General features: G+C 36.1%; 2 protein-coding genes across 3 annotated transcripts in view; one reads left to right on the forward strand and one right to left on the reverse strand.

The window, feature by feature from the left end:
• Positions 1-10,232: 10,232 nt before the first annotated feature.
• twist3 lies at positions 10,233-15,453 on the forward strand. The gene is made up of 2 exons (XM_055189413.2): positions 10,233-11,221; positions 14,311-15,453. The coding sequence occupies exon 1, from the start codon at positions 10,426-10,428 to the stop codon at positions 11,032-11,034; it is 609 nt and encodes a 202-aa protein (XP_055045388.1). The 5' UTR covers positions 10,233-10,425; the 3' UTR covers positions 11,035-11,221; positions 14,311-15,453.
• Positions 15,454-15,817: 364 nt separating this feature from the next.
• Positions 15,818-19,055, reverse strand: part of hdac7a (histone deacetylase 7a) — a 91,571-nt gene continuing 88,333 nt past the window's right edge. For both annotated transcript variants that reach the window (XM_073874869.1, XM_073874870.1), the window contains exon 26: positions 15,818-18,947. In XM_073874869.1, the coding sequence (XP_073730970.1) occupies positions 18,905-18,947 (43 nt within the window). In that variant the 3' untranslated portion in view covers positions 15,818-18,904. The remainder of the gene's footprint in view (positions 18,948-19,055) is intronic.

Here is a 19,055-nt window from a genome sequence, read left to right on the forward strand (position 1 = left end):
AACGTACCGGTATGCTCTGGGCGCACAAAAAGGTGGTGGTACGCTCAAGAGATATATTTGGAAGTGGCGGTACTGAGTACCGGTGCGTACGGCCTACTTAAAACACTGAGTGAATTCAAACTGAATGACGATTATAATCATGATCCACCCCATTTAATTTTTTTATATGTAAAATGTTTTTGGTAAAAAGAAACACTAGACACATAATAATATGAAGTACATAAGAATAAAGTGATTATATGTTTGAAAACAATCATTTTTGGTGATAAAATATGCATCAGGAGATTTCATCTTTCATATCTTTCATATCTTTTATTAGTCGCCATGAAACGGAAGTAGCCATAGTCTTATTTTTCCAGTGGCAACGTATATCTGAGTATAAAGACTTCTGAAATAAAAAAAAAGGTAGGGATGGACTTGAATTCGTCCATTGAAAATTGATTGGATCGTTTGAAGTTGGGTCATGTTGCTAATTGCTAATCGCTGCAATCTTTTCCCGGACCACCTGCTATACCATATGACGAAAGTAAAGAGAGATCATTTCTAGGAGAGGAGAAGATTTGCCTTTTTGAATATCTATTATGAGGGCACATGAATAAAAAATAAAATAAATAAAGCTCACAGATAAGTCATTTGTAAAAAAAAAAGTCATTTCAATTTCATTGCGACTTTAAAGAGATTTTGTTGTGTAAATGCTGAACTATAGGCAGTCTTGCGTTGACTATGATGTGAATCTAGGTTCTGCTCGTGCTTATCATCCTGGGTTCAGGAATATTCAATTGATGTATAACTTATGCGAAAAAGAAAATGTTTGAGATGAGAGAGGGCCTACGGTTGGTGTGAGGGGGTTACTGAAAGAATTCGACGGCATTTACATAAGATGTGAATGAACAGAACCCATCTTGAATCGGGCAGAAACCAGATGCCCATGCAGACATTAAAAGCTCCTTTGGAGACGCGGCTTCAAAACGAATTTAAGGAAATTCAGCGAGTGCGGAACAAAAGCCTAAAGCTATTTATGCAATATCCATCAGAATTTACAGTCGTGTTTCGCTCTGTACCGTGTGCCTTTGCTTTACTGTACTGGTGCAGATGTTTGAAGATTTTTTGATCGACTGGCTCAATGTGAACAACTTTTGAACGTTATAAAGTTTATCTTCTGCATTTCTTCAGTTTTGGGCATATATGCATTCTGTGTGAGATGCAGATATTTGAATTAAAGGTAAGAAGTTTAACGATGAATGTACAAACACTCTATGGTCATATATCTGATTTGATGTTCACTTTTTATCAGATAAAAACATTTTGTTGACACTGTAAAGTTTTGTCGACGTGTTTTATGGTAAATACCTGCGTAAAGATTCTTCAGAAATTCTCTTTCTGTTTGAAACTGGTTTAACGTGAAGGTGAGTAAATAACAAAACCTTCAACCTTGGATGAACCGTTCCTTCGACAACGCAACCTCCTCCTTGTTTTGGCGCGGCAGAGGTCAGCCTGAGATTTCGCTTGACCTGGAACCGGATCAATCTCAGCTTTTCTGCAGTCCCATCATGACCTCTCGCAGAAACACCTCCATGTTATGGAGAAACCTCTTCGCCTCCCGTTCTCCTGCCCACAGGAAGTGGGTGCTTTCAGCTGGAAATGGCTCCCAGATGTGTGGAGGTGACCCGGAGCTCTGGAGAGAGAGGTGAGAGAAGGTCAGTCCTGAGGGAAGACGTGAAGCTGGAGGACAACGCCGTGTCACAACCCACCATCCCCAAAGTGAGAATTGATTGTGTTTACCCTCGGGGCTAAGACTGTAACTTGAATTAAAAACGTAAAGAGTCAATTCGTCTGATCATTCTCTGCTTATAATAACAGAAATCATCAGAAGGTCTTTTTACATTTCTGATGCTGGTGGTCCACATAAGTCATCGTTTACAAAATCACTTTCAACTGGAACTTTGATTGTAGCTAAACAAGATGCTGCTATTTGATGTTGCTTTTGATATCTTCCTAAAGCAAAAGTCGAATGTATTTAGATCTTTCGGACACTCTTTTCCTGAAGCTGGAATCAATGAACAAAATCACAAAAGTGCATTTCTACAGTAGTCACAAAACATCGGTTTTGACATTTAACTAAAGGTTTGACCTTTAATGACAATGACTTGAAGCAGCTTAAGGTTTTTTCTGGGCCTTACTGGTCTCTACAGACCAAATTAACCAGCGTACACTTTTAATCAGGTCATACTGGGATACCAGCAACAAACAGAAAACAATCTTAAGCTGTTTTTCCCCCAGTGAACTTTATTAGCTTTCTACCACTGTGTTCATTTGTAGAAAGTTAAACAAAAGCATTTCATGATGGCCGTGTTGTCAAACACAGATTGCAGAAGACAAGTCTCCCAGATGTCCACCTTCAGATATGGAAAGATTCATCCGAATTCCTCGACCGACCTCATTCGGCGTTCCCTCGTCACACGATAGCGATCGTTTGATTTCAAAGCTCCGAATGTTTTGGGACACGTCGATCGATGTGTTGTTTAGCGAGGCACGAACATTTTTGTCTTCTTTGTTCACTGACGTCCCCGAACGCTCCGTGAGGTGGCAATGGGGTGAATTGGAAAAACGAGGGGCGAAAAGTGAGGTCTGGAGATGAGGAACAGAGAGCGAGAGGCTCAAGTGTTAGTGAAACATTATGTCACGGCCTTGACGAGGAAATGAAATGCGCGGCATCAATCAGGCGGTGAGCCAAGATCAAAGTCGGCCCCACACTCTCGCATATGGTTCTGTTTGACCGCTGCCTCGCTTTTTTCCTCTTCGCTTTATTCTCGCTCGCTTTCGGCTTTTTTCTCCTTTTCTGAGAGCGGCCTTTTTGTTTTCCCCCGTCAGAAATTCCTCCACGTTACATGAAGCAACGACGTGGTAGCACGCAAGGTGAGAGGTCTCTGAAAACCATACCTGCCTCCAAATCTCGGTTTCACTCTCATTTTTATCCTGGTTTGCAGCTTTGTATGTTGGGTTACAGGTAGTACATGCGTGTTTGTAGAGTACTCCTTAACATGCGTGTCTGTGTGCGTGAATGATTACACAGGTATGCACAAAATCATGGACACGTGTTGTGTAAGCGCATATATGCATATTATTACTTTAAAAACAAAGCCTGTAACTACTCTATGATGGGTGTATATTGTAGCTGTGTATAACATCGTCAACATATAATGATTCTAGTTTCTTAACCAATGTGTTAACCATTTGTTTAGTACTTAAAGAAGCAGCCACACTGGTGTAAATATCTACCATGTGGTTAAATATATAAACAGACAGTAATTATATTGATTCAAGTGAAGAAATGTCAATAAGCCAAGAACTTCTTTAACTGATTTAGTCATTAAATGAAACAACCAGATTTTTAAAAAAGCAGATGTTAAGATTCCGGGTGAATTATTTGTATGGTGTCCTGTGCAGCACCTGTACATTGACCGGATATCACAGATGTTTTCATAATATGTGACGCGATCTGTGAAAACCCAGCTTATTAGTTACTACATAAACTCATCCATCATATCAAAGATTGAAATTAAGGAGTGAAATGAAACTTTGATGCTCCAGACCTCATCATTAGGGGTCAGTTGTTCAAAAAGTTTAATCAAAATGATCCAGATTTGGAAATCATGTTTTGCTATCCAGGATCAGGTAAACCATCTCACCATCTAGTTTTTCAAAGCAAAATTGGATTGGATCATCCTAATCCCGATACACACTTTTTCAGATTAGCAATCTGGATTAAATGGGATCACATATCAATGTTAACTATTACCTATGTAAGAAACAGCAGGTAGTTTGGTTGGTATGGGGTCACTAAGTGTTTCTACTTGAAGAGACAATAAAACAACACAACTAAGGTTTAAATGGTAGACCAATGTTATACTTTAAATACTTTATCATTATAAGGATTGAACTAAACAAAATTTCAACAAACAAATGATAAATGTATAAATATTACGTAATAGAAATGTTGTATTGTAGACTAACTGTAGGTGTATAAGTTTTTGTAAAACCAATTCAGACCTTTTTTATTAAATTTTTGTTCCTGAAATCCACCCTTCTGCTGGGATCAGAATAATCCTTTTGGGCCAGTTGTTCAAAAGTAATCTGGATTTGGATTTCGCTATTGGATTACATAAAAATTTCAAAATGGGTTGTTCAGAACACAAAAATGGATTCTGAATTTGGATTGGATCACAAAATCCAATCTTGGTTTTGATCTGGATCAGATCATCACTTTGTGTTGGTCAAAACATTTTAGTAAGATTGGGATTTGTTTGATCCCAAAAAGTAGGATTATTCTGATCACATCAGAAGGGTGGATTTCAGGAACAAAAATGTAATAAAACTTCCAATAAAATGTTACTAAAACATAGAAACCTACTGTAAGTATACAATACAACATTTCTATTATGTAATATTTATACATTTATCATTTGTTTGTTGAAATTTGTTCATTTCAGTTTAATGATAAAGTATTTAAAGTATAACATTGGGCTATCATAAACCTTTCAGTCAATTACGAAAGAAAAAGTCCATATACGTCCCTCATACAGCAGACAATAGCAAACCCAAATTTAATTTTAACAAAAGTAATCTTTACCTTTAACTGTCATTGGCACTGTACATTATATTCATTAAATCACAACCATCAGAAACCAAACAGTCAAAAGTTATAACAACCGGCATTTCTACAAATGTAAACTACCAGACATTAAACTTCTTTTCAAAATTCATTCATGTTTGTGTATAATCTCTTTTTTTTGAGGACCAGAAGAACAGACTGAATGTTAAATTGAAATAAAAAGTAGGGGAACGTTGTGTTGTTTTGTTCTCTCTTCAAGTTGAAACGCTTGGTGGCCCCATATCGACCGGGCTCCCTGCTGTTTCTTGCATAGCTAGTAGTTGGCATTGACGTGTGATCCCATTTGGTCCAGATTTGCTAGCCTGAGGGGTGTGTGTCTGGATCGGGGTGATCCGGTCCAATTTTGCTTTGAAAAACTAGGACAAAAGTGAGCTGAGTTACCTGATCCTGGATAGTAAAACATGATTTCCGAATCTGGATCATTTTGACCAGGATTAAACGTTTTGAACAACTGGCCCTTTGGGATCAAACAAATCCCAAATTTTGTGATCAAACAAATTTTGTGATCCAATCCAAATTCAGAATCCATTTTTTGTTTTGATCAACCCATTTTGAAATTTGGATCTAATCCAATTGCTGAAATCCAAATGGATTACTTTTGAACAACTGGCCCTAAACTATGACTAGGGATGCACCGATACCGATATTTGATTATTCAGAATGACATCATCGGATTCCCATAGATACGGATAGTTTTGCTTTTTACTCCTTGTTTCAAATGATCATGTTATAAAATCCTAGAAGTGCGGTGTGTACAAACTGCAATTCTGTTGTCATTTTGACTCGATTTAAAATAATCCCACAGATTTCTCAGTTTCTTTTGTTTTTCAGGATATAATCTGCTCTGATCATCGGCTGTTTTTAAACAATCAGCCGGTGTCCGACAGTGGGAAAGAATTGCTTTAATCTGCCGATTATTGGCCGATATATCGGTGCATCCCTGATAATGAGACTTGGCTTTCGCAGACATTTCCTTCATCTGTCCTGTTGGATTATTTTGGTCAGATCATTCACTGGATGGTTTATTTTCACCAGAGGAGCTCACAGTATGTTATCATATCAGTATGTTGATTCTTATTCAATCCAGTTCAGCATTGTTTATATCAGTCATCATATAGTGTTTGGATAGTTTTAGTTCCTCTGGTCTGTTTATTCCCTGTCAAAGAGCTTCAGTGACATTGTGTCATATAAATGCCTTGATCAGACGCAGGTGTGTGAAGGACATGTGATCAGATTTGTTTTAGAGGACTGATTTCACAAAGACCACCATAGTGTTAGAGCAAACAATACTTATATAACATGAACTTTTGGAGGTTTTAAAGAGAATTCATTTGGATGTAGATCAATGCTTTCATTGTTTGGTTTCTCATCTATTATAGTTTTACACAATAAGTAAAACAATCAACTGAAATGAAACTCTTTAGATTAGTCTATATTTAATATCTGGTTTATCATCCGGTTGTAGTTGATAGGTTACATAAGGTTGTATTATATATGATTAAAATGAATACTGGTTTATTTTTTCAAAACCTGATTTAAAATTGAAGGTGTATGTTTGCTGGTGTGTGATTAAAATATTAGCGAACATTTTAATAAACATACAGAGTTTATTATGGTCAGGTTAATCAGTAAACCTAAATACTTCGTAACACACTGAAATTCTCTCATGTTGAAAGTATAACGTTTATTCTTAGGCTAACACAGTCCTAAGCTTTTCTTTATGACATCATCACCCGGACATCCTTGATGTTTTTTCTTCTCCAGGGGCCAGTTGTTCAAAAAATTTAATCGTGATGATCATCAAAATGATCCAGATTTGGAAATCCCATGTTTTGCTGTCCAGGATCAGGTAAACCATCTTACTTTTGTCCTGTTTTTTCAGAGCAAAATTGAATTAATGATACACACCTTTACAGATTAGCAATCTGGATTACTAGTGTCTTAAATGGGATCACATGTCAGTGTTGACTATTGGCTATGTAAAAAACAGCAGGTAATTTGGTCAGTATGAGGCACTAAGTGTTTTTACTTGAAGAGACAATAAAACAACATAACATTTCCTTAAATGTTTTCCTGTACAGTGCAAAATCACAACTTAAGTTAAAGATTACCTTGGTTAAAATTAAATGTTAAATATTTTGGTTTGTTGTATGATGGATTTATATGGACATTTTTCTCTCTTAAGTGACTGGACAGTTTTAATGGTAGACTAATGTTATAAATATCAATGTATTATTAAAAGGATTGAATTAATTAAGAGCAAAATTTTAACAAAAAATGATACATTTATTATTACATGATATAGAAATGTTGTTTTGTAGACTAACTGCAGGTTTATAAATTTAAATAAACTTTTTTAGAAGTTTTATTGCATTTTTGTTACTGAAATCCATCCTTCTGCTGGGATCAGAATAATCCTTCTTTAGGAATCCTTTTGATCTAATCCGAGAGCCGAAATCCAAATGGATTATTTTTGAACAACTGGCCCCAGGTATCTCATTAGTATTTATAAACTATAAGAAATTTTTTAATGTGTATTTTTAACACATTAAGTGTCATTTTGTGTTGATTTTGTGTTAAAATAAAACACAAGTTGCGTTAAAAGTAACCAATAACAACACAGAGATTTATAAATTCTGGTACGCATGTACAGTAGCGTGTGGCCCCTAACTAACACTGATGTGTTATTTTTAACACATCCGTTCTAAGAGTGTAATAGAGTCTCAATGCCATTTAAGTCTTAAACAAAATAGGTATTAAAAAACATTTAATGAAATGAAAAACAAAGGAGTCAGTGTTATCATTGTCTGCACCACATTAAAAGTGAAAATTTGTTCTCATAACACATAAGATCATTCATTTTCACAGAAGTTGCATTAACTAAGCTCTACTGTACTGTATGTCATAGTAAACACATTCATTTCTAAACACTGAAAATGATCATGTGCTGTCTAAATGGTGTTTTACTCTCTTAACAATAACATTTCATTAGCAATACAATCCCCCGATCCCCTAGCTTAAACATGCACAAACATTTTGACTAGTGTCTGATATTTTAATAAACGCTATCTTCTGCATTTAAAAATAATGATTGTAGTCAACCCTTATCATGCAGATTTCGCTCTTATCTCACCCGACGAGTTGAATTAGTTGTCTTACTTGTGACTGCAGAAAGACATTCAGACATGAAACATTCCTCTAGGTGTATGAAAGTGCATTGTTTTAAATTAGCTTTATATTGCCATAACAGAAATATAAAATAGCACGAGACAAAAGAAATAGGAAGCATTACTGCATTGTTTTGTTGATCGGTCTGAAATATACTCACTTCTGAAGTGATTTCTATGCCTGTGGCTATGTACTGTAATACATCTGCCAGCTTTCTTAATCTGATAGAAATTTCACTTGAGAAACATTGTCGAATAAGAGCTATTGCGTGTATTTAATGGATGATTAGAGCTCTAAAATTCATTAATCGTGTAATTTTTTGTTTTAAATCCAATTGTAAATTGGTTATGCAATGTTAAAATGGCTTTTTTACCTTAACTTCATAACTTCGATCTTACCTCAGACTAAACTAAGCCAGACTAACCCAAGCTAACAGTGCAGAGATTTGAACTTCACTATCAATGTTGTTGAAACACATTTCTTCCTACCCAGTCTCACAAAATTATGTACCTATAGTCACTTTTTTTTTGTGATACTGTCACGAATTTCTGCATTTTTTCATGATCGTGTCACGAATTTCGGTTTATGTGACATTGTCACGTATTGGTGAGTCAACTGCTTTTTCCTATTTTCCAACTATTTTCGCTTCGGTTTAGGGTTAGATTTTATGTTTGCGTTAGGATGTGACTTTAAGTATTGGTTTATACCATTTTTTCTGATTTATTTTTTATATTTTCTAAATTTTTTTAAACCTTGTCGCCTGGCGTTAGGGTTAGAGTTGGGTTTGGGTAAGGATGTCATTTTATGTAAATCTAACCCTAAACCGAAGCGACAATTGTAATATTACAAAACAGCTGAGGAACCAAAACGTGACAATGACACAAAAACAGAAATTCGATACGATCACAAAAAAAAAAAACACGGAAATTCGTGACAGTATCAAAAAATTATGTGACTTTTGTGTGACTGGGCTGTTTCTTCACATTTTTAAATGACTACCCAACAAATGTGAAAAACTACTGCAAAGAGTTTGTTAAATGTATTATTTTGTGAAAATAGAATTAAAGATTTGATTTCTTCATGTTGCTAACAAAGATTATTTTGTTGACATGGACTTAAATACTTAAGCTTTTGATCCAACAATTTCATATAAAACAAGTGTTTGAAAGGTCCCAAATTAAATTATTGTGGTTAATATTTTTAAAGGATGCTGTTTTAGTGTCTGCTGACTTTATTTATCTTGTTGTTGTTGTCTTTGTTAGTTATCTGTTATATTTAGAGTTTTTAATGGTTTTTAATGATTTTTGATGATTTTCATCATGATTAAGGTTTGTGTGAGATGAAGTGTTACATGTAACAAAGTTAACTTAAACTCTCATTTGTATTTTTTTATTTAAATGAGTTGAGTGGATTTGATATTCTTAGTTCAGATATTTGCTTGTATTAAGTTGCCTTATTATTATATTATTTATTATAGTTTTTTACAGTACTCAGTAAATTGAGTTCAGTGAACCTTGTGGCCCAAAGACTGAGTAAACTTAAGTTAAGTTTGTTGTTAATTTTCACGTTTTCTCACCCGCAGTTCTTTGTGGTAAAAATACATGTTATATCTGTGTAACCAAACCACATGGCATTCTGTTTTATTTGAACCCTTAATTTAATTCAAAGTTAAAAAAGTCAAAGAAAATGTAAATATGATTATAATTTTACAACATATTTCTATGTCCGTAGTCAAATGTAAGTCAATTTCTGTGTAAACGTTTTTGTACAAAAGGAAAATTTTTCAGAAAAAAAACTTTACACTTTTACGAAAAAAAAAAAATGATCAAAGTAGAAAACGGTGCGTACAACAATTTCACTACTGGCCTCGTACTTTTAAAGCCGACTATAAACCCGCTTACATCCATCTATAGAGGAGAAATGTTCTTGTTAGCATATGTCTTATGTGTGTTCTCGTTCAGTATGTTAGAAATCATCCGTTTACCTTGAAAAGCTGCCATAACGTCAACAGAGAAGCCACGCAAAACTGCTTACAAGCCTCTCGGCCTACTATTGTCTTTGTTGGGGTAAAAAAAGTCATGTTGGGTTTGGGTAGGTGGAGGGGGCGCGTATGGACCGAAAGCTTGTTTTGGGGGAAATCTGGAACCAATATGCTTCAGACAATTTCAAGAAATCTCTACAGCAGAGTCTTCGCCCCTACCTCAAATCAAACCCCCACCCTGTAACTCTGTCTTCCAATCAAAGCGCATTTTCCCTTCCTGTTTCTTTTGAGTGGATCCACCCCTTGTGCTGTTTCCCTAACCAATCACTGATCAGTGTGGGTGGAGCCTCCGAACTCTTAACTCTGGCCTTTATAAAAGACCTGACAGCCAGGTTTTAAGGGCTCAACTGACCCAGAGATATACTGACATAGTGTGAAGACAGAAGGTTAGGACAGATGAACGAGCACAGATGATAATCGCTCCCATTTTTGAGTTAGAAAAAGCTTCTTTATTTACTTGTTTTTTATTTTGACTTGCTTGCCTGTCGAAGATTTCCTGATAAAAGATTTGAGAGTAAACGCACGGGATCGATAAGTGAGTGCCATGAGAGAGGAACAGTCTTGTAGTGACTTTCCTGAGGGTGGGGTCCTACCCAACGACGAGGAGCAAGACCGTCGGGCCAACAAGTGTCCGGTCGTCGTAGCACCACCGACGGGGGCTCGAAAGAGGGTGACAGGTCCCAAAAAAGAGCCCGGCGGTCTGTTACTGCAAGAGGACAAAACGTCTCCCGAGGGCCCATCCACCATCGCTCCCAAAAGACCCAAGAGGAACTCTCCCGCTTCTTCGTCGACATCTTCCTCTTCTTTAGTGCCCGTCGTAAGTGCCGTGTCGCCCCTGCCCGGACAGCCGTTCGAAGACCTGCACACGCAACGGGTGATCGCCAACGTACGAGAGCGCCAGCGCACACAGTCCCTAAACGACGCTTTCGCCTCACTGCGGAAGATCATTCCCACCCTGCCCTCGGACAAACTTAGCAAGATTCAGATCCTCAAGCTGGCTTCGCGTTACATCGACTTCCTCTACCAGGTGCTCCAGAGCGACGAGATGGACGCCAAGCTGGCCAGCTGTAACTACCTGGCCCACGAGAGACTGAGCTACGCCTTCTCTGTCTGGAGGATGGAGGGTGCTTGGTCCATGTCCGCCACCCATTAAACTCCCATCTGTTCCTAACCCCACCGTCCGAAACTTCCACCCCAACCCCGGCCTCTGAACTCTGAATCTTGCCAGAGAGAAACTGACTCTTATTAGACCCGTCATTGCCTTAACCACAGCCGTATGACCCCTGACCTCTGACCTCAACACTCATCTTTTCTGTTTTTCTCAACACAACCCTCCACAGGTATGTCTGACCTTTAGAAAATGTCTAAAGTGCTCAAAATGAAATACAGATGATGTGAGCACATGGTGCCTGCGGTGATGCAGCTAATGGTTTATGTTCACGCTTCAGTGTTTGGTTTATTAATATCAGTATTATATTCTGCTCACATGTTGGATTTATCAAACTTTCTACATACGAGGATCATGTGGGTTTGTGTATTTAAAACAATTGTTGCTTTTTGAATTCATCAAAGACTGGATAGACGTTTTGAATGTCAAAATTTAAGTAGGCTACATTTATTTTTCTGAATTTAAATGAGAAAAAACTAAAATGTATGAAAAATAACGCTGATCTTTAAAGCTCTGATGATTATTGTGGTTTGGAAGCTGTTTTTATATCCTCAATCGCTGAATTGATACTGAGTTTATCTTACTCAAATCTAATTGACACAGATTTGCATTGAAAATACATATATCTGACTTGATAGATGTTTATGTGAGTCAACCGACTACAGATACAAAGACAACACACAGATTTCTCTAATGTGGGCAGAACAGCATTTTAACATTACGCTTTAGATATTTATTTTCAATATAATAATCCATCTTTGTTATTGCACTAAAAACGGGCTAAACGTTCACAGTTTTAGAATCGGACCAATATTAATGTAATAGATTAAACGGTTGTTAATAAAACACCAACAGCTCCAAATGAATTAAAATTGTGTAATTTTAGCATTGAAAAAGAATAGACCCGGATAATAATCCAAAAATAAATACAACAACAAAACAACATAAAAACAAATGTATGAATACAAATAATATACAACACTTAAGATGGATGTTGTTGTTGTTTTAATAAAGGTAATGTTTTACTTTACTTAATGTTTTACTGTATTTGTCAGGTTTAATGAAACATCTTAGTATGGGATTTCTCCAGATTTTATTTTTCTGTTTTCATCATTTCTTCTTAAATGAGATCAATCAATCTGATTCCTAAAAACGACCGTAGAAAACTTAAATACAGAACAAAATATCATTTTGAAGTGAGACTGCATTACTTTGTAAAGTTATAGCCATTTAATTTGCCATTTTGTTATTGTAGATCATAAATATTTTTGTCTTTCTTTAGTAAAATAGTTATTGTGTAGTAATTATATAGCAATACATTAACAATAAAAAAAAAACATTTAGATACAGTACTTTAATATTGAGAATTAAGTTTAACATGTGATTGTTTTGAAAAACACAGATCCACTGAAACTGCAGAGACTACAGTACAAATGTGTGCAGTGAAATATTAAATATAATCACTTTGAAACGTTATAAAATGCTGAGGGAACAGAAAGAAAGTAAAGGTGTACACGACTCTCATTTAGCCTCTGGCTGTAAATCGGCCTCCTTCTGCCCTTCATGAGATCTCAGATTCAATGTCGTGCAATCAGAGGCCACCGGGCCTAGACATACAGGAACCTAATGATTAAAAACAGTTGTGGGGTGTTAGAGAGAGAGAGAGAGAGAGAGAGAGAGAGAGAGAGAGAGAGAGAGAGAGAGAGAGAGAGAGAGAGAGAAAGAGAGAGAGAGGTGTGTGTGTGTGTGTACATATGTATTCATTGTGTTGGGATAAGTTTGATGTTAACATACACAAGCTAGATTAAGTCATGTAAAGGTGCACATTTGAGGCATCCAGTGTTTGATTTTGAGGACCACAAGAGCACTTTGCGAGTATTTTATCTGGCTTTGTGTAAAATTAAATGTTTTTCAGATTTTGCACACTAAAATTAATGTGTTAAACAGAGGTGTGAGTACTTAAGAACGTATTGTACACTGTAAAAAATTTCTGTAGAAATTACAGTATTACTGGGTATTACTGGCAACTAGCTGCCAGTAACTTACTGTAGATTTTACATTTATATTATTTACTGGCAACATTTTGTTCAAAGTTAAATGAACATGAAACATTTTCAGTCTTTATCTTCTACAGTAAGTTACTGGCAACCAGCTGCATATTTACAGCAATTGTTTTACAGTGTAGTAGCTGAAAGTTGAATCAAATTAGTTAAATTAACCAATTAAAGTGTTGTAGGATGCAGGACTGTGACAATTTTGAGGAAAGCTTAAAAGTTTTGGGTTTTCGCGGTCAGGTGGACTTTTCACCATCAGCTCATCTTGTTTCTATTTTGTCTTTTCTTTATTTTTTTTATCAATAATTAACACAGAAAATGTTTAAACATATGACTTATGAAGCATTCAACCCTGGGGAACCTTTAATGGTCATTTTAAAAAGATTAGATTTGTAATTGTATAGGGAATATATTGTACACTAGTTAGAACACATAAAGACCCATTATACAGTTTTTGAGATTTATTGAAAGTCGACAAAATAAATCAGTTTCAATATCAAAATACAAATAACAATTCTTATAAAACCTTCTCATAAAAGTGCTTCTCTTGTCGAGGACATGAATAATTGATAAGTAATTATTATGATCTTTAAACTCAAGTGAATGTAGTGATATTAACATGTTTACTGTACTCATCCAGACCTTTGGGAAGTGTGTGTGTGCTTTACAGTAACTAGGACTCTTTGTCAAGGTTTATTTTGGATTGTGGTTTAACTCGGGACTAGTCATAGCACATACTACGTTACTTTAGCATTCTTCTTCATTTATTTGAAATGACTAAATGCGTTTACCGGGACTCATGGGAATGTTCCTTCACTTTAAAATGCAGATTCCTGAAGGATGATTGGTTGATTTAACATTAAATACATCCTGCTTTTTGCCTTAAAACAACCCATCATGTGTTTCTTTTTTCTTTCTCATATCGATGCATTTACATGTCGTTTCAAACTAGATTACAAGTTAAAATATGAACAATATAGATTTATAAGTCAAGTCTGAAATATCTGTAATGTGACTTTTTTTATTACTCTCAAAAGTAAGAATGTGTTCAAATGCACATGAGTATGTGCCCTAATGTCTTTTCATGTCGACTTCATACAAATGACCTTAAAATTCAATACTGTCAGATAAACTGTAAAATACGCTCGTTTTTCATGTAAAAACACATTTCTAACACATGTTTTGCCTCTTGTGTTTGTCTCAACAGTTTTTCAATTATCCCTGAGGACATTACACTTCAACTACAAAAGCCAAACATTCTTCCGGAGCTAGACAACAACGCAAAAGAAAGCTAAACACTCGGACATCAGCCTTTGCTATAGTGAGACATAAACATATCTAGAATGAGATTATTCTGCCAATGACTCTGGAAATGATTCAGACCTTGATGGATTTTTGGTCTGGATTGACCGAAGCAGACAGTGACTTTGATGATCACTTATAGCTGCACCTGAATAAACTCTTCGACTGCATATATTCTCGGTTCATTTATGCTGTATATTTGCTTACATTATTGCTTCTGTGATTTTGTCATGGTATACGCTTTTATTAAATGTATAAAGGTTGTCACATTTAAAAAAAATCATTGTAAAACATCTCAGTGAATAACTCATTATGCATTATTTGTGGATGCAGTTGAACGGATACTAACAAGTATGTACAGAGCAATAAAACAATTTAAAAACAGAAATATAAAATCAAGTAAAAAACAACGAGAAAATAATTTTTAAGCAATAGAGCAGATGAAGATGTTAAAGTCTGCATCAGGATCCAGACGCTGCCAATAAAGACAAATACATTGACGGCTAAACTTGGGCAGCACATAAACTTGATTTCTTTGCTTTTATGTCTGCTTGGCAAGAAATAAGAAAGTTGCCCGGCCGTAAACGTGCCATATTTTGTGTGTTATTAGGTAAAACAATTAGAAAACACAGTACTGTACTGTATGTTTGACTGAAGCTTAGTCTCATAATGATTTTACTCATTAATTTCAATCTTTGTCATGATCTTACTCAGTCAATATTAAAGATATCAACGTTATATTTTCACAGAATGTTCTTTACATTTTTTTAGGATGATTTTATGTAGAAAACAGTCAATCACAATCAACTAAAGCTGAAGTTTTGGTAAAAATGAGAAGAAATGATGATGCTGTGGTTTACACCTGTGTTTTAATATCATTTAATCACCCTCATGTTGATCTAAACCTATACGACGTATTGTCTTGCATAAAACACAAGAGGAGACTTATGCACTTTTTTAAACAATGAAAGTAAATGTGCATTTTCTTCATAACATCTCCACATTTTTATCAAATGGGTTTGAAACATTAAAGCAAAAGGCACAATTTTAGAGTAAAGGTCAACAATTTCTTTTGACAGATATGAGTGGAGCACAAGTTGTACAGTATGTTATTACTGTAAATTCATGCTTGTATTAAGTTATGTCCTTCAAATTTTCTTCATTTAGAGACTGCCATTGTTTTGAAGACTACAAAATGTGGGTATTACCACATTACCACAGTTTTATTGTAGTAGCGATAGCTGTGGTTACTGCTGTAATTTCTGGCAGAAACTAAGTTACCATAGTATATTTTAATAATGGCCGTGCTGTGTTACAAATTAAAAGAACATGCTGTAGATATGTCCGATGCTTTGACAAATAAAAAACTCAGATTTGTTTCACATTTGTTCACGTGAAATGACCACACGAAATTCAGGCAAACAAAAAACGGCTTTCATTTTAATTTTTGGAAAATAGAAACAGTACAAAATAGACATTCTTTTCTATACACAAAGAAATAAACAAAGGAATCATAAAGTACATACAGAATGGGAATTGGTTATTTTGTTGTTAAAAAGATCCAGTTAGCGGGAAACAACAGAACTTCAAGGCACACAGATGAAGTCGTTTGGTCTATTATTTACACAATCGATATAAAAAGGCATTTAACGGGATTATTATTAAAGACAGAAGAATTAAGACTTTCAAAGAGACAAGAAAATACGAGCGCTTCAAGAGGTATATCAAAACAGTACAAATGCACAAAGCTATTGTAAAATACACCATTCAAATATAACTGAATATAAGACGCAGGTGTCAGTGTCCCAAACTGAAAGGGAATGTGGAGGTTTGTTTGTAGTCCGTCACTATAAGTGCTGTTTCATTTTAGTTTTTTCCCGACGGTCGAAGATGAGCGCGTTGTTGGTGGTGGTGAAAAGCAAGTGCACTGTTTGAAGTACTACAGTATAAATACACGGTAGTTGAGAGAGATTAGCAATGACTTCATGAACAGTCTTCATGGTGATCTGGTGGGCAAAGGCTGCCCAGGGTCTTCATGAAAACCTCCCCCATAAACAAAACACTGACAATGACTATACACATGGGATGATGGTACTATATACACAACATGTATCCACAGTGGTTTGGTTCAAAGGCAATAAAGAGACTTTAGTCTGCCAATGAGGGCAGGTGCAATACTGAGCATTTACAACATTTGGTTTTCTATTAGGAATGTGGCCCGATGCTTAAGACGGAGCTGTGTTCACGTATGCGTTACCGAAACATGAAAACAGCTTCTTGAAAGTTATCTTAAAGTTAAAGTTTGATGACATATAAGTTTAGAGCTACCTGAACAGAAACACAGTCGGTCCAATGGCAAGAAGATCTGAAGGTAACACATTCACAACCTTCAGTACTGACGCTTGTTAATGCAACAGTAACACAGGAGCTCATGCCAAACATTTGTGTCTGCATATTTGTGTAGATACAATACAAACCTAACAAATATATACAGTAAGTACTGTATGACAGAAGGAATGCCTCTATGAATATGTAAGAAATAACAGCTATCTGTCAGCTCAGCTCATCGTTTCTTGTAGTGACGGCAAAAAATAATAAACTTTCTCGTCTCTCTTGGTGTGTGTTTAGTTTTAGAGACAGAGGTACAGGGTTGTACAGAGTAATACCAACTCAACAAGTTTGGTCATTGATAAATGTAAATAACACAGAATATTGGTACAAATCTGCACAATGGTAACCAGGCCCACACCTAGAAAATAATTCCTCAAAGATTTCCTGCGTCATTCATTTGCAACTCAGGCCTTTCCTTATTTCAACAAAAAAATATGTCTGGGCCTAAAGATGTCGACTGACTCTCATAATGAAGGAGAGGTCTGATGGTCGGTCAACCGAATAGCACAGTGCAAAAGTCAAACAAGCACCACATACTGAACCACGGGTTGAGCTTAACCTTCCTGACGATCGATGAACTAAACAACATGACAACGTGCCTGAGTTTTAAGACATCATTACTGTACAGCATATGGGATCGTAATAAAAATTTCACTGATCTGGCCTGTCAAAGGTTTGAAACACTAAATAACTATTACAAGTGATATGGTGTTTGTAAAGTGGAATAGGTTGATATTAAACGAATAGGAGGCACAGTGACCTGGTTTAAAGAGATCCGTCTGCTTTGGTGTGAATATTTTTACATGAACAGGGGTGTAAATGTGAATCCCAGCGGCTGTGAGATATATTTAAGCACTATAAACTACATCCACACAACTGTTGTGAATTAAAAATCTCTGTGCATGCTGTGGAAAACAGAACGCCATCCAAAAACAATGCATCCCTCATAAAAAAAGAAAAAGAAATTCATTAAATGTGCATTAAACTTCAGACATTCTTCTCCACAGGTTAAAAGGCTGCTCCTGGTTTTAACAGTATTGTTTAGGAACATCAGGCACATTTTTTATGCTGTTTATGTGGCTTTGACAGCCCATGTAAATGTCATTTTATAATTACAATAGAGGTTTGATTGTGAAGTTATGATTTCTAGATACTCACACGCACACATGCACGTGTATTAAACAATTCAATTCTAATGAGTTTGGTTTAAGACAGTCTTACTGTTGACTACAGTGGATGTACAGAAACAAAGATTGGGGCGTGCCATGTGTGTTTTGGGGTGGATGTGTGCAATAAACTTGTTAATAGCTGGTTTGTCCCTCTGGCCTTTAAAAACACGAGGCTTAATACATATTCAGATACACGAAATCAGTACAAAGTATTCAAGTTTACAGCCTTCACGCTGGGAATGCAGGCAGAACGCAAGGGAACTTGACGAGAAAGCAAATGTTTGGTTTTTGCTTCACTTAAAAATACAAATGTTAAAGGTAAAACTAGATAGATAATTCAATTTTCCTTTTCCCAGAGTTTTGGAAAAATGTTCAAGGTTCACATTATGGAATGCACAGTGCAAAAATGACGACTTAAAAAACCCACAGTTGTCAAAATCAGACCTTTTATCTTCTTCTTTAGTGGTCACAATTGGTTAATAGTAATGACATCATAGAGTGAAGCCACTTTGTGGTTGCCAGGTGCAACTAATTCCCCATCAGCGCTTCAATAGTTTGCTTGTCAGGGGCAGTAAAGTGGGCTGCCTTAAAAAAAGTTACAAAAATCCTTGACCATTTCTACAAATCTTGTTTGCGCTTGTTGTCTCTTTTGAGGCACCAGAGGTGAGTATTGCCTGCCTTTGGAAATTAAAAACACAGAGCGATCATCCTGCTTTCTTGGATATCTTTATGTCGGTTACGTAAGAGGAGAGGACGCTGTGAATCCCAGAGCTCCAGCAGAATTATAACCGCCGGACATTAGCTTTGCCGCGCTGCGCTGGTCGTCAGTGTTGAGGTGGCATCTCGGGGAGGGGACGAGGAAGCTACGCCCCCTGAGGCAGTTCTGGTCTTGAGGCACGGCTCGCTCGAGTGATGTGTGGACAGTTTTTCACAGCTGGTTTAAAGGGAGTCTTCATCGTGCTCCATTGGTTCATCAGCAAGGCTGTATAAATGACATTTATATTCAACATCAAACGATTATCATAAGAAACTTTACTTAAAAATGTGAACCTGTGAAAAGCTTAGCATGCTAAATCTGTAAGTGCAATAA

Source organism: Misgurnus anguillicaudatus, chromosome 13 (assembly GCF_027580225.2).
Source record: "Misgurnus anguillicaudatus chromosome 13, ASM2758022v2, whole genome shotgun sequence".
Classification (NCBI taxonomy): domain Eukaryota; kingdom Metazoa; phylum Chordata; class Actinopteri; order Cypriniformes; family Cobitidae; genus Misgurnus; species Misgurnus anguillicaudatus.